At 43.0% G+C, this 16318-nt stretch overlaps 2 protein-coding genes across 4 annotated transcripts in view; one reads left to right on the top strand and one right to left on the bottom strand.

Moving 5' to 3' along the window:
* SCAMP2 (secretory carrier membrane protein 2) overlaps positions 1-269 on the bottom strand; it is a 34419-nt gene extending 34150 nt beyond the window's left edge. Inside the window, exon 1 of the mRNA XM_073652816.1 lies at positions 97-269. Within this exon, the coding sequence (XP_073508917.1) occupies positions 97-153 (57 nt within the window). The 5' untranslated portion in view covers positions 154-269. The remainder of the gene's footprint in view (positions 1-96) is intronic.
* A 184-nt stretch (positions 270-453) lies between these two features.
* Positions 454-16318, top strand: part of MPI (mannose phosphate isomerase) — a 31276-nt gene continuing 15411 nt past the window's right edge. Inside the window, exons 1-3 of one of the 3 annotated variants that reach the window (XM_073652815.1) lie at positions 454-474; positions 11822-11949; positions 13159-13359. In XM_073652815.1, coding sequence (XP_073508916.1) covers positions 13165-13359 — 195 coding nt within the window. In that variant the 5' untranslated portion in view covers positions 454-474; positions 11822-11949; positions 13159-13164. Of the gene's footprint in view, positions 475-678; positions 814-893; positions 1044-11821; positions 11950-13158; positions 13360-16318 lie in introns of those variants that run through there. The other 2 variants (XM_073652813.1, XM_073652814.1) reach the window with 2 other exon arrangements.

Here is a 16318-nt window from a genome sequence, read left to right as displayed (position 1 = left end):
ACACCCAGGCACCACTTCCTGCTGCACATAAATTAGCCCACTTGTAGGCAGTGCACGGGGCACTTGTTGCAGTCAGAGGGGATAAGCAATTGTTACCTGGAAAGGGTTAACGTCCACGGGGTCCGCAAAGGGGTTGGTGTCGTAGCCGGCCATGGCTCCTTTCTAGAGGGTCAAAGTGTAGAGCTGGATCCTCCAGCCGGGACTCCTCCTCGGACAGGTACCTCCAGGATGTGACGGGGCAGACTTCACAGGGCGGGGCTTCCGCGTGTGACGTATGTAGGGAAACCAATAGGAGAGCAGGAGGATTGCACAGTTGTTTGGGAGCCAATCATCTAGCGAGTTTTTGCCAGAAGAGGCGGGACTTGTACGGCTGTATTCGCTGAGGATTGACGCACGACACAAGGGGCGGGGCTAACTTGGAACACTCTTCATGATATCCGGGAGGGGCGTGTCTTACCTGTACACAGGTAACAGGTGAGGCTGCATGACGTAGGAGGGAGTGCGATGTCTAGAGCTGTCAATCAGGGCCGCAGTATATGGGCAGAGCGCCGCTGCTGGGAGGAGACAAGAAGCTGTGGTATTAAATATGAAATAAAGCCATCTGCTAATTACAGTAGTTGATAATGGTGTTTGTCTTATGCTGGAGAGTAACGGCCGCCGGTCCCGAGCACTGTAGCAGTTTGGCAATTATTCTTAGCTGTAACGTCACCGGCTAAATGTGGACTACAATTCCCGGCATGCTCTGCGGCGTGATGTGGCTGCGCACTGCGAGCCGGAGCGAGTGGACGTAGTGAATGATGGCTGAACCCAGAGGTGAGCGAGGACAGGAGCGGAGCAGGGTGGACGGATGGTGGGAGGATTCAGGGCGATTGGACTGAGAGGGGCTTGCTGGGAGTTGTAGTCCTACGGCGCTGCACATTCTGCTCCGGTCTTACTCCTTCTCTGCTGGATTCGGGGAGTCCAGAAATAGCTGGTGCCTCCCCCGTTATCAGGACACAGCCGGCCCACTACGGTGGGCTATTAACCTGTAGTATGCCGGTGAGGTGAGCTTTCTAATAATGGGGGGTGACTGGGCGCTGGACTGATGGTCTATTTCTGGCTGGCAGCCCACTAGTTTATGCTGCATTTCCCTGGTAGAACACATAAAACATGGCCCTTATAGGAGGCGACTTAATATGAGACCATAAACAATTCTCTTTAAAAGTCCTTTTTTCCTCATTTTCCAGCCAATGTTTTGGTATGACACCTTTTTTTCTGCCATGTTCTATTTTTAATGTCCCCTTTCTGGGTGTAAAGTATCTTATTTTAATTAATCACTTTTCATGGAAGGCAAGAGAAACAAAAAGCAGTTAAAGAGTAACCCTCTTTGTAATGTTTGTCATAACTCAATAGTACAGGTGAAAATAAGAAACTTTATAATACATCTTATCAGAGAGATCTGCTTCTTTCTGATCCAGAACTGATCAGTCATTATCAAAATTCAGATTTTAGCTGTAAAATGAGTATTTAGTGGAGACAGATTGTTACATTACTGAGATAGGAGATGGGGGGGAGAAGCTGGAGGCAGAACTCCTCGTCACCCTCCATTTACATGGGACATGGCAGTTATTGATTAGATTCTGTCGGTCTTCGCTGAATACCGATTTCACCAGTGCTTTGAGAATCTTGAAAATGGATTATTAGTCCAGGAAGAGAAAGCAGATTTCTCTGATAATATATTCATTTTTTTATTTTCTTGTGTACTATGGATTTATGGAATAAAGCAATAATGTGTCCCTTTTCATGCAATTTAAATCAGAGAATGTGTTAAAGGGGACCCGTCGCTCGATTCATGCTGCCCAAACTACAGGCAGCATGAATTGGAGCCTGACTGTACAATTGCAGCCAGGCTTCTTTTTTTTTTCTCTGCAACTTCCTGGTGTTTCAGAGAAAATTCTAGTTTGGACAATCCCTTGTGTCTCTCCCCTGTGTGTAGTTAGCCAGAGACCTGTCATTCACCTGGAGCAGCCTCGGGAGAAGCTGGCCAGGGCAGAGCCTTACTAGTCTGGTCTCTGGATAGGTCACCGGCTGGATTTTTTTTTTTTTTTTACTATTTTTCCTATGAGATGCTGGAGCATTTCAGAGAATAATATACCTGTCTGCAATTGTGCACCTCGGATCTGATGCATGCTGTCTGTGGTTTTATTTTTTTTCTTCAAACATTTTATTTAACATTACCATCTTTCATTAAAAGTTACCAGCCACTGAGGACTTTCAAACTTTTTTTCTACTCACTAACATGGTACAAAAATATATTTTTCCTGTCAGTGTAAGGCTAAGTTCAGATGAACGTATTTTCAGGCCATGTGCAGAACACACTTCACATAGGCTAGTATTGGTCAATGTGCTGGTGCACGTGGGGTGTATTGTCCAGGGCTGTGGAGTCGGTAAGCCAAACCACTGACTCCTCAATTTCCACGACTCCGACTCCTTCATACATGGCTCATGTTTAAGTGATAAATTTACTGTAGCACAGATTCATCTCAGCCAAAAGTCTAGACCCTTAGATCAGGAATAGGACAGACATTTATAGAACATTTCAGAACTTTCCCAAATTCTTATGAAAAAATTTTCCCCACAAACTGCATTGTACTACTGTACCCAATTTATTATATATTTTAGGAGTTGGAGTCGGTCCATTTTATACCGACTCCACCAAAATGGACACCGACTCCAACTCCACAGCCCTGATCTTGTCAGCAGCATGTGCTAATCTGGTATGAAAGGGGAGCGCTTGTACAGGGCAGTTCAATATACAATGAATGAATGGATTGGAAGCTGCGCATGTGTATTTCCGCACCACTCAGGACAGGGCTGCAGAGACTATGCTTGGGGTTTCAAAGTTACCTTCTGTTCATTGGAGAGGGAATAACTTCAGATGTATGTATATATAAACAACCTTTTAACCCAACTCTGCTTTTGGCATTGTAATAGGTATATTGAGATGGCATGCCTGGAGGCTATTGTTGTGTCCCAAGCTTTTCTAACAACCAGTTAGCAACATACCAATTATGTCACATAGAGAAATTGGATGAGAAATGCAGTCACACTTATTAGAATGGCATACAAGTGGTTGTACTGCGGATATTGGCGTTCTCTTTTCCAGCAGATACGGCGGAGGATCAGCTGTAATATACAGCTAGCACCTACTGTCAATAGCACAAAAGCTTTGAGTTTTCAAAGAGTTAAAAAATGGCTTTTGTCAGACTTGTGTAGTTGCTAATAATTAATGCATGCTATGCCGTCTGCTGTGTGTTCTCTCTATCCCTCCCAAACATCCACCTGGTGTTTCCAGAGCCCATGATCATACAATCCCTCCCAAAGATTTTCTTATAGAGATGGAGTATTTTGCGTTGTTGCACAGACCAGTCAATAAGGATCAGCGCATTAGTAGTTGCTTCTTCTCCGTTATTAGCGGACTAAAATGGTCGCTCAGGCTCTGCATTTTATTTTAAAAGCAGTAGTAGTGATCTCCCTAGTTGAGCATAGTCACATGCCCAAGATATTTCTCTGCAGTCCATGGGTAGATCCAGGTAAATTTGGCAAAATCTGTTGGCATTCTGTTTACGGTGGTGGTCATATAAATAAAATTACCAGCTGCTGCTGCAAAAACAAGCCGACCCGCTGCAATGAAGCAGGCTGCGTAAACTTTCATTGGATTTTATACATGTTAATCCGAGCACATCCTCCAATTCTCACAGCCTCACTGATACTGAAACTTTTTTTTTTTCCTGTGTTCCTTAGTTCCAACGTTATTCCCCCCGGTAATAAAGAGGAAAATTTTCCCCCTTAACCATCTGGGCATGGACCACAGAACATCTGTTAGCATGGATCTGTCTTGATTGTCTTGTATCAGAGGAGAAAAAGCATCTACCCACTGAAAAGCCCAGTTGGTTAAAGAAAATATTTGCACCATTATTACCAAGGGGCATAACCATGGAACAGAGAGCACAGAAGAAAACGAATCGCTGGTCCAGAGTCAGTGGAGCACTGGTATTTGGTGGAGGTACTCAGTTTAAATAAAAAAAAAAAAAAAAATCCTGTTCTCTTCAAGCTTACTGGAAGTTTTCTGCCATACTAGATAGAAAGATGAATAATACTGCCAATAGCACCAGCAGCCAACACCATCCTGAGTCAGAAGAACACACCTTTACTTCATCCTTGGAGAAATCATCATGTCTGCCAGCCCTCTGTTTGCTTTTTGAGTAAAGGCGGAATTTAAGTTTGACTTCTCTTATCAGAGCCTGGAAAAGATTATTATCTGGGAGGGCCCAGATATGTAGTTGTCAAGCATTCCTCCAAAACCTGCAGTGCATTTGCCAAGGTGGTGTGAGAACAGTACATGTGGCTGATGTATTTTGCCGGAGATTGCTAGTGGCATCTAGTGATGATCCAAGAGGTGCCCTCTTAAAGAAGCACTTCCATCACCATCAATGTTTTTATCCTCTTAATATATTGCAGTCATCATATTCTATGGCACTGTCTACTTACAATTGCTCATTTACCTTTCTACCCAGTTAATGCTTCCTTCTCTTTTCCATTAGGTTTATGACATCAATGATTAAAAACTGACCGGCTGAATCCTTCTGAACTCTATTTAAAAATAGGAAGTCTCTTTACCCTGCATGAGCCAACATTGGAACTACAATTCTACATCACTGCAAAGACCCTGGAAGGGGGAGGAGCGAAGCAGCTGGGTCAAGAGTTGAAGAGAGGTTGGAGCTGGGCAGTGATGTAATATTATAGTTCTAATGATGAATCATGCAGGTAAAAGTCGTCACATTACACAGCAACTCTAAACAACACTAAACAAATATCTCATGGCCTCGAAGAGTAGTGGCTGGAACATATGTAGCCAGCTTCACTGCAGTGGTTCAGCTTATTTTGGTAGCATCATCTGGTGTTTTATGTACAGTACAGACCAAAAGTTTGGACACACTTTCTCATTTATAGATTTTTCTGTATTTACATGACTATGAAAATTGTACATTCACACTGAAGACATCAAAACTATGAATTAACACATGTGGAATTATATACTTAACAAAAAAGTGTGAAACAACTGAAAATATGTCTTATATTCTAGGTTCTTCAAAGTAGCCACCTTTTGCTTTGATGACTGCTTTGCACACTCTTGGCATTCTCTTGATGAGCTTCGAGAGGTAGTCACCGGAAATGGTTTTCACTTCACAGGTGTGCCCTGTCAGGTTTAATAAGTGGGATTTCTTGCCTTATAAATGGGGTTGGGACCATCAGTTGTGTTGTGCAGATGTCAGGTGGATACACAGCTGATAGTCCTACTGAATAGACTGTATTATGGCAAGAAAAAAGCAGCTAAGTAAAGAAAAACGAGTGGCCATCATTACTTTAAGAAATGAAGGTCAGTCAGTCTGAAAAATTGGGCAAACTTTGAAAGTGTCCCCAAGTGCAGTTGCAAAAACCATCAAGCGCTACAAAGAAACTGGCTCACATGAGGACCACCCCAGTAAAGGAAGACCAAGAGTCACCTCTGCTTCTGAGGATACGTTTATCCAAGTCACCGGCCTCAGAAATCGCAGGTTAACAGCAGCTCAGATTAGAGACCAGGTCAATGCCACACAGAGTTCTAGCAGCAGACACATCTCTTCAACAATTGTTAAGAGGAGACTTTGTGCAGCAGGCCTTCATGGTAAAATAGCTGCTAGGAAACCACTGCTAAGGACACGCAACAAGCAGAAGAGACTTGTTTGGGCTAAAGAACACAAGGAATGGACATTAGACCAGTGGAAATCTGTGCTTTGGTCTGATGAGTCCAAATTTGAGATCTTTGGTTCCAACCACCGTGTCTTTGTGCGACGCAGAAAAGGTGAACGGATGGACTCTACATGCCTGGTTCCCACCATGAAGCATGGAGGAGGAGGTGTGATAGTGTGGGGGTGCTTTGCTGGTGACACTGTTGGGGATTTATTCAAAATTGAAGGCATACTGAACCAGCATGGATACCACAGCATCATGCAGCGGCATGCTATTCCATCCTTTTTGCGTTTAGTTGGACCATCATTTATTTTTCAACAGGACAATGACCCCAAACACACCTCCAGGCTGTGTAAGGGCTATTTGACCAAGATGGAGAGTGATGGGGTGCTACGCCAGATGACCTGGCCTCCACAGTCACCAGACCTGAACCCAATCGAGATGGTTTGGGGTGAGCTGGACGGCAGAGTGAAGGCAAAAGGGCCAACAAGTGCTAAGCATCTCTGGGAACTCCTTCAAGATTGTTGGAAGACCATTTCCGGTGACTACCTCTTGAAGCTCATCAAAAGAATGGCAAGAGTGTGCAAAGCAGTCATCAAAGCAAAAGGTGGCTACTTTGAAGAACCTAGAATATAAGACATATTTTCAGTTGTTTCACACTTTTTTGTTAAGTATATAATTCCACATGTGTTAATTCATAGTTTTGATGCCTTCAGTGTGAATGTACAGTTTTCATAGTCATGAAAATACAGAAATCTATAAATGAGAAGGTGTGTCCAAACTTTTGGTCTGTACTGTATATGACCACCACAGTTAATAGATTGCAGATTTTGCTACAATTACCTGGATCTAACCATGATCTGCATATAACGGTCTTGGACTGATGACAGATTTTATCCAATTCTGCCTCCTGAAGGAGATCATTCACTACTACTTCTTGTTAAAGAAAAAACAGAGCAAGCACAATTCTAAATCAGATGAAAGTCCTTCCCCCAATCCACGCCTCATGTGAAACAGGTGGCAATGCGCCCAACCAACACCAGTGCGTTTTAAGTACATAAAGCTCCGTCATGGTATAATGGAAAGTTGTGCAACTTCTCATTGTTCCAGTTCTCGGCCGTTTAAAGGATTTCTGCTTGCTGTCAGTATGGAGTCATTCACCTCTAAACTCGGCAGCCTTGTGCCCCTGTCCTAATGCCAAACTGCTGGCTCTTACTGGTGCTGAACCATTGTGACAAGCCCAGTAGTTGAGCGAGTTTGATTAGGTCATGATGTGTGTTAAATTTCCATTTACTGAAAGGAAGAAATGTAGAACGGCTGCACATGGGCGGTGCGCTAAGCAGCATTGCTAGTGCACATGAGCGATTCTATACCGGGACTCCATCAAGTCTCCAGTTAGCACGACATGACTAGTCTGTGAATGGCAACGGTCATCTGAATGCAGCCTTTATGAGAACCCGCACAGCTATCCTGAATTTTATCTGTTTGTTAAAAGGGTTTTCTTTCTTCAGCCTCCTGATTCCTGTTTGTGAGCGTACAGCGTGCGCCTGAAGATTGACAGTTCAGATCTGCGCTGGATAAAAGGGACATCCGGGACTTTGTTAAAGAAAAAAATATATACAGTGGGCACGGAAAGTATTCAGACCCCTTTAAATTTTTCACTCTTTGTTTCATTGCAGCCATTTGCTAAATCCTAAAAAGTTCAAGTTTTTTTCTTATTAAAGTACACTCTGCACCCCAGCTTGACTGAAAAAAACAGAAATGTAGAAATTTTTGCAAATTTATTATAAAAGAAAACTGAAATATCACATGGTCATAAGTATTCAGACCCTTTGCTCAGTATTGAGTAGAAGCACCCTTTTGAGCTAGTACAGCCATGAGTCTTCTTGGGAATGATGCAACAAGTTTTTCTCACCTGGATTTAGGGATCCTCTGCCTTTCTTCCTTGCAGATTCTCTCCAGTTCCATCAGGTTTTATCGTGAACGTTGGTGGACAGCCATTTTCAGGTCTCTCCAGAGATGCTCAATTGGGTTTAGGTCAGGGCTCTGGCTGGGCCAGTCAAGAATGGTCACAGAGTTGTTCTGAAGCCACTTATTTGTTATTTTAGCTGTATGCTTAGGGTCATTGTCTTGTTGGAAGGTGAACCTTCGGCCAAGTCTGAGGTCCAGAGCACTCTGGAAGAGGTTTTCATTCAGGATATCTCTGTACGCGGGTGCATTCATGTTTCCTTCAATTGCAACCAGTTGTCCTGTCCCTGCAGCTGAAAAACACCCCCATAGCATGATGCTGCCACCACCATGTTTCACTGTTGGAATTGTATTTAGGAGGTGATGAGCAGTGCCTGGTTTTCTCCACACATACCGCTTAGAATCATCACCAAAAAGTTCCATCTTCGTCTCATCAGACCAGAGAATCTTATTTATCATAGTCTGGGAGTCCTTCATGTGTTTTTGAGCAAACACTATGCGGGCTTTCATATGTCTTTCACTGAGGAGAGGCTTCCATCGGGCCCCTCTGCTATAAAGGTCCGACTGGTGGAGGGCTGCAGTGATAGTTGACTTTGTGGAACTTTCTCCCATCTCCCTACTGCATCTCTGGAGCTCAACCACAGTGATCTTGGGGTTCTTCTTTACCTCTCTCACCAAGGCTCTTCTCCGATGATTGCTCAGTTTGGCTGGATGGCCAGGTCTGGGAAGACTTCTGGTGGTCCCCAACTTCTTCCATTTAAGGATTATGGAGACCACTATGCTCTTAGGAACCTTGAGTAATGCAGATATTTTTTTGTAACCTTGGCCAGATCTGTGCCTTACCACAATTCTGTCTCTGAGCTCCTTGGGCAGTTCCTTTGAGCTGATGATTCTCATTTGGTCTGACATGCACTGTGAGCTGTGAGATCTTATATAGACAGGTGTGTGCCTTTCTAAATTAAGTCCTATCAGTTTAATTAAACACAGCTGGACTCAAATGAAAGAGTAGAACCATTTTCAAGGAGGATCACAAGGAAATGGACAGCATGTGACTTAAATATGAGTGTCTGAGCAAAGGGTCTGAATACTTATGACCATGTGATATTTCAGTTTTTCTTTTTTAATAAATTTGCAAAAATGTCTACATTTCTGTTTTTTTTTTCAGTCAAGATGGGGTGCAGAGTGTACTTTAATGAGAAAAAAAATTAACTTTTTAGAATTTACCAAATGGCTGCAATGAAACAAAGAGTGAAAAATGTAAAGGGGTCTGAATACTTTCCGTACCCACTGTATATATATGTGCCTAAGCACTGACCGGCAGGCAGTCGCTACAGGTTGTGCCCGGCACTGTTCTTCGCCGCCACAGAGTGGTCACAGGCCTCTCCTGCTGGCGGTTCAGCTACCTGTGCTGACGTCACGTTGACAGAGCAGCGGCTTCTTTTCCACTCTGCTCTCAGAAACTGCCGATGTCATGCTGATTGACAGCCAGATCCCCGCTGCTGCCTAACTGGGGAAGCCGGCTGCCTATCAGCATAATGTCGGAAGTCACTCCCCGTCTACGGAGCAGCTCAGAAAAGAAGCCATCGCTTTGTTGACGTGACGTCAGCACAGGTAGTTGAACCGCCAGCAGGAGCGATCTGTGTCGGGCGCAGCAGGCATGCCTGCTTGATAGTGCTTAGGCACTTTATTAAAAAAAAAAAAAAAAAAAAGCCCCAGATATCCCGTTTACTGGTCGCACTGTTAAGACTCACTCTCACTTGCGGTTAAATCGGGCGAATGCAATCCAATAAAAAATCGGATTGCATTCGGACCAATTTAATCCTATGATGGTGTGCTCAGTGGCGTTTTTTTCCAGCTCCGATCGGATTGCGATTCAGCTGGAAAAAAATCGCAGCATGCTGGATTCGGATCACACTATGGGTGCTTGTGAAACATCGCACTGCACTCGGATAACACCCAGGTGCAGTGCGATTCCCGCCGATGCCAGCAACAGAGGAGATGGAGAAATGGATTTCTCCATCCCCTCCGCAGCTGTGCTGCGATCCCCTCTGTGTGAGAGGATCGGAGCACGCAGCACTGACATTCGGCTACCGCTCGCATCAGAGCAGGAGCCATAATGTCTTTAACATATTGGATCGGATGCTCTCTCATAGCATGCCATACGCTAGTGGGACCCCGGCCTTAGTCTGAACTACGCTCTCTCAAGCTGCAAACAAAGCGGCTTTGCCCCTGCAGCATAGGAGGAGTGCAGGGGGACTGAGGCTGGCCGGATCCAACATATATTGAAGGGTGATATTTATGGTGAAAATCTGCAGCATTTCTATAACAGAATTGCCATACAGCGGATCTAAGCGATATGCAGAGAAAATAATTGGCAGCAAGAATTCTGTGTAAATTTGTCATATATCTGGTGACGTATTTGAGCCTCAATTGTGTGAAATATCCATTAAATGACAAAGGCTGGCTGTACTTGAACTGCTTACAGGGTTACATAGGGGATGAGAGGAGCAGTTGACAGCGGTCGCGTGACCTGTCACATGACTCAATGACATCATGGCAGGTCCTCACACCACCGCGACCCATACAACAGACCGGACGCATCGTTGAGGAGACCAGGGGACATCGGAAGGTAAGTATAATCTTTATTTTTTATTTTAAATTCTTTTTTTAACAGGTACTATGGTACCCGGGTCTGGATGAGAGTCTCCTCTTCTCCAGACCCGGGTACCATCCGCACATTGAATCGCTTAATATCCGCATGTGCACATGCAGTGATGCGGATATTAAGTGTTTCAATGCAAGTCAATGGCGGCAATTACACTGCGTGTCCGAAAAATTAATGGACATGCTGTGTATTTTTCCACAATGATAATCCGCAGCGGAATTTTCCGCAGCATGTGCACAGCAGATTATCATTGGGGACCATGGGGCACTTATTACCAAGCTTTTTTTAAGCGTTTTCACTGCGGAAATTCCGCGGCAAAAACGCTTGAAAAACGCATAGTGGGCACGCAGCCTTATTCCCATTGTGCTGTCACCACAAGGGTCTAGTGGGTGGTCCCTTCATCGGCCATGTCCTGGGCTTTCTTAATGGATGTTCCCTAACCGCACCCCTCTGCTCTGAGTGACAGCTGTACCATCTAGGGTTGAGCGAGTATGTTCTGTCCGAGTATGCTCGGGCCGAGCTCCGAGTAGTTACAGCTGCTCGGTGATATGGTTAAATCGCTCCCGTGTGCATGATTTGCGATTGTTTGACAGTTTTATTACATGTGAGAAATGTGTAAGAAATAGACATTCCTCACATGTAATAAAACTGTCAAACAGTTGCAAATCATGCACACGGGAGGGATTCAACCATATCACCGAGCAGCTGTAAATACTCGGAGCTCGGCCTGAGCATACTTGGCGAAAGGGTTAATAGAACATACTCGCTCAACACTAGTACCATCTAATGTAGAGAATATATCCTTCCCTCAAAAGCAGAGAGGGGTTGGAGGGGGGAGGGGGCTTTCAGTGCAAAGAGCTACACACACTGATGGGGCCACCTCCTGGACACTTGTGGTAACAGCATGAGGGGAATAAAAATGTAGGTTTGTTTCTGCTGCTTCAAAACTGCTAACAGACTCCCTTTAAATATTAGGGGTTTTAAAAATATTGTCACCAGGTTTTTTCCTAATCTGAGAGCAGCATACTATAGACACAGATACCATGATTCCAGTGATGTGCCACTCACTGGGCTGCTTGCTGTAGTTTTCATATAGTCTCCTGCTCATAAAACAGTGATTTTATCTAAAGGACTAGTAAACCCGCTGCCAGGTAGTCCTCCATATTCATGAGCTCTGTATAACCCCGCCATTGATTGGCAGCTTTCTGCGTACACTGTGCATAGGCAGAAAGCTGCCAATCAGTGTCTATATAGAGCTCAGAGAGCTGGTAGATCTTAAGCAGATAAAACAAATGTTATCAAAACTGCAGCAAGCAGCCCAGTAAGTGATACTACTGATTCACCTTCCTAAATAATATAAAGTAGCGACAAAGTATTTGGCTTGCTTTATCTAAGTCCTTTTTTTATCATATGCAGTGTTTCTTCTGTCCTGTGCGGTGCAAGACTATGCATGGGGCAAACTTGGGGGAGACAGCGAAGTAGCTCAACTATGGGCTAGCGGTGACTCTGAGCGGAAAATCGAGCCAAATAAACCATATGCAGAGGTAACAAAGAAATGATTTAAGAATATTGACAGTAATTCATTAATTGTACATTAATTAAAGTCTTCGTCAAGGGAATATGTCGTCAGAAATTAAATTACTGTTTGTATCAATTTCTTAATACATGTGTTTTTTTTGTTTTGTTTTTATATCACATGCCATTTTAAAATCAATTTAGAAATGTTGTAACCTTTACACTGGTCATTGGGGCTACTCTAGATTCATACTTGCTGTGCTTTCCGAAAATCCACATTTGTCTTTCATAAAAAGTCTTGTCCATGAACGTGGCTACTTAAAGGGGTTGTCCGGTCTAGAATGAATAGTCTGCCGTCACCCTGGGTGAGTGCGCACTTGTGAATCCCCTCGGCGCAGGCATTGTGTGCTGCGAGGATTCCTCGTTCTCTGCCCCGGGAAGGGCGGTCAGGAATACTCTTGTATTTTGTGAGGCTGCGCCCCCTAGACGGAGGATGCACATCGCATACCTGACCGCCATTCTCTGAGCAGAGAATGTTGTCTCCCCGCAGCACACAGTGCTTGCGCTGGGAGGATTCACAAGTCTGCAGTCGCACAGACTTTTTACTGTAGACCGGACTACCCCTTTAAGATCTGCCCTTCAGTTTGGAACCTTAGGACATATATTAACATTCTGGTGGAAGACATTTGCATCTTTCCAACTATATTATTTTAGTAGCAGACCCTAACTTTTGTATTGAAGCATCTAAGGAGCCTGTGCAAAGGTCATTTTAAAGGGAGGAGGAGAAAGGTCAGCTGTAAAATCACCTTTGAGAATGGTGGATCCTGTGTAGTCAGCTGTGTATAGAGTCATTGTAATCCTGCAGGTGATGATAATGAGACTCCTGAAAAGTCTTTGGTAAAGAATAGGAAATCTGAATCTAATTTGGTCCCAGTGGCCAGTGTGAAAATTGTGAGATTTCTATTTTTCTTTTTTAATAGCACTAAAACCTGATTGAGACATTAGATCATTTTCTGATAATACATTTTTTTTTAACTTTAGCTGCTTATTTATGAAATATGACAATAGAATTCTTCTTATCACATAACAGGACAATATTAATTACTGACCCCCCTACTGATAGTTGAGAGTATGCCTAGCTCTTCATCCCCCATTACAGTACCTTGCAGTAGTTTTAGTAAATCTGTTTTGTGATTACCTTTTATTTAATCCCTGATCGTAATATTTTTCTTCATTAGTTGTGGATGGGAACTCACCCCAAAGGTGACGCTTTGATCATAGACAACCGTGTTAACCAGAAGACCTTGGGACAATGGATTGCATCCCATCCAGAATGTCTGGGGTCCAAGGTCAGAGAAGCTTTCCAGGATCAACTACCTTTTCTGTTTAAGGTTCTGTCAGTGAGGCTGGCACTGTCCATCCAGGCTCATCCAGACAAGGTAACAAGACTGGGGCTACAAAGACTTCTTATAGTCTTTAATATATTTTATTCCTATGTACTGGGTCTTTCGTGCTAACGTATCCATTAATCATTTACTGCTCTTAGCCATTGTTTTTCTAAATCACAGACCACCCCTGCAAAAGGAACAATAATCCTCAAAGTAAATGGGGCTAAGCTATAGTGCCAGGCAAAGTCCGTGGAAAAAGGAGACCCGTGCCTTAAGGCATCATTTAGATTTCAGTATTTTTCACGTATGCAAAAAAAATGGTACCGATACAATCAGTATATCTTTTGTGAGTCATCAGTGTTTTTTATATGTGGATAGATAAATAAATTACAAAGTTTCTCCTATCCTTTGCAATGTTAAACACGGGAAGCATATGGATGGTACACTGATGCCATCCATTAGCTGTACGTGTTTGACACAGACCCACAGACTTGTATTGGCACTTCTGTGCTGCCGGGAAAAAATGGACATGTTTCTGAGTTTTGCACAGACACATGGTGAACAGCCTCATACACTATAGTGGGTACGTGTTGTATTGGTGAAAAACATGGATGCAACACAGACGTCTAAAAGGAAGGTATTTTTTTTCCTTTTTTGTTTTTTACATTTTGCATACCACGCTTTATTAAAAATATAGTCCTTACTGGCCAATGCAAAAATGTCAGACTTTCATTTTTTTTATATAGCTAGTAATCTAGAAAATGTAAAAAATAAATCCCATCAAAATATTTTTTTTTGCATAAAAACCTGATTTAAACAACAGATCATTTTCTGATGATGCATTCCTGTTAAACAAAAGTCAAGCCTAATGGGTTATTTTTTATTACCACTTGATTTACATTTTTCACAATTTTTGAAAAGCTACTTTTTTCCATTCTGGAAAAGATCAGACCGGCAGCAGATTGGAAGCGGAGTTTGTGCATTTAATTATTTTTTCGCAAACATTGTGGCTCTTGGAAAATTATTAAAAAAAATGTGCACAATCCCGTTAAATTTAATTTACTCTGAATACTCTGTATCGAGAAACCTCATTGTCAGGGCTCAGTGTAGCCCCCGGCCTAAATGCGGGGATTAGTGGATTTGGTGGTTTGGATTGAAACAAGTTTTTGATGACTACACAGCTCCTGACCGAAATCGAAGATGGACACAATGTCATTAAATGTTTTCCTAGCTCTGCCCTGTAACTTCAGTTTTCAAATCTCAGCACAAAGATATGTTTTTTTCTTCTGATAATTCTTCACGCCAATTGGGAAACTCCTGTCCATCTTTTCTATTAGGGTATATGATATAATAGTATGATTTCTTTCATGACCCCCTCTGTGATCCAGTGGTGAACTCAAAGGCCACCGGTTTTACATTTTTGCCTATTCTTTTGCAAATTGTATCTTCCGAGAAGAATAGATAATTTGCATATTTAATTTCCCAGAGGAGCATGTATGGCTTATAAGTCTCCTCTCTCTGACATGCCAGGCTTGGCTTGTCACTCTCCACAAGGAGAAACGTCACCCCTTATATCCCTGCCTATTCTTTTGAAAGAGTGTTATATAGAACTGCAAATATTAATAGCCACTCACAGCTTTCTTCAAGAGTCATTTCAGTGGTTTCAGCAACATAGATTAAAGGTCTTGTTCACACGCTGCTGATTTTTTTTCTAAGGTCACTGTCCCCGCCTTCGTACAAATTGAACATGAAGAGGAAGTCAGGGATCAGCTGCTCTCACTTCCTCTTCATGTTCAATTTGACAGGAGGTGGGCGAGTGACGCAAATGCTGATTGGGCGCCGGTGTCACGTGTCACAACAACCGCATGGGAGCCCCGGGGAGAGCGAGTGCTAACGATGCCAGCATGGGAGGTGAGTATAAGCTTTTTTATTTTATCGGGGCTAAACACTTAGATCAAGAAGGGGATGTCCTAGTAGTGGACAACCCCTTTAAATTTCACACGTACGAAAGGAAAAAATTCTGGAGGAAGGAAAAATAGGATCAAACAAAATATATCCAGATAAAAGCCATGTCTTGCGGTGCTCAGCTTGATACTTGTAAATGATCAAGAAAATTCAGAGGAAAGCAAGAGGAGTGGCACTCACCACCAATTTCAGTAAAATGCACTATATTTCAGCCTGAGCATTGCAGACAGAGACATCAGTGAAATGAGCAACAGCTGTTTCGCATCTTTACACGCTTCTTCTGGTTCACACATCATCACTAGTACTTCCTCTTGTTTCATACTGGATATCCCACCCACATTCATTACTAATCAAAAATGATAAGAAATACATACAAAACACATAAACAACGTACAATTAAAATAGGAGACACTAATATTCAGTAAGAGGTAAAAATCTGGAATAGCAATAGGGTCTTATCCGGGTAAAAATGGGGAGACCAAAGGAAATGGTACTGACCAGGTGTGGTTGTGTGACCACAACCACGGTGAAGGTTTAAGGCTGCTGCTGTGAAGGCTAAGGTAACATCACAAATGGAATGAATGGGTTAAAACTGCGCTGCCGGTAATATGGAAAAGGAAACAAAATCCAGGAATGTGGTTTATTAGTCAACGCGTTTCGAAGTTCTAAACTTCATCAGGACGAACCACAGTCCCCCCATGAACTTCTCTCACATGGCTGATGAGTCTCCAGACTGCAGTGGGCGTACGTGCTCACTAATAGGTTTGTGCAAGGGACGGATAGTTTTGCCAAAATATAATTTACCGCAATCACGTATAAACGCATATACTATGTATTTACTCTGGCAAGTAAAAAAAAACCTGATATTGTTTTAAATTTAATCAGCTGTGGATTTTTTCTCTTAACTAAATCCATGTATTTCGGGCTAAAAATAACCTTTGTAAATGGCTTTCATTAAGAATTTTGCACCGTTAGCCTCATATAGCTTCTGTATTATACTGTCTATTGCTGTCTGCAGAATGAGTTATCTGAGACTCCGTCAGTC

The sequence above is a fragment of the Phyllobates terribilis genome, unplaced genomic scaffold (assembly GCF_046119375.1).
Source record: "Phyllobates terribilis strain yellow unplaced genomic scaffold, ASM4611937v1 Scaffold_11__3_contigs__length_659146591, whole genome shotgun sequence".
NCBI lineage: Eukaryota > Metazoa > Chordata > Amphibia > Anura > Dendrobatidae > Phyllobates > Phyllobates terribilis.
Note: the sequence above shows the minus strand (reverse complement) of the source record. Positions and strands in the feature narration are given on the sequence as shown.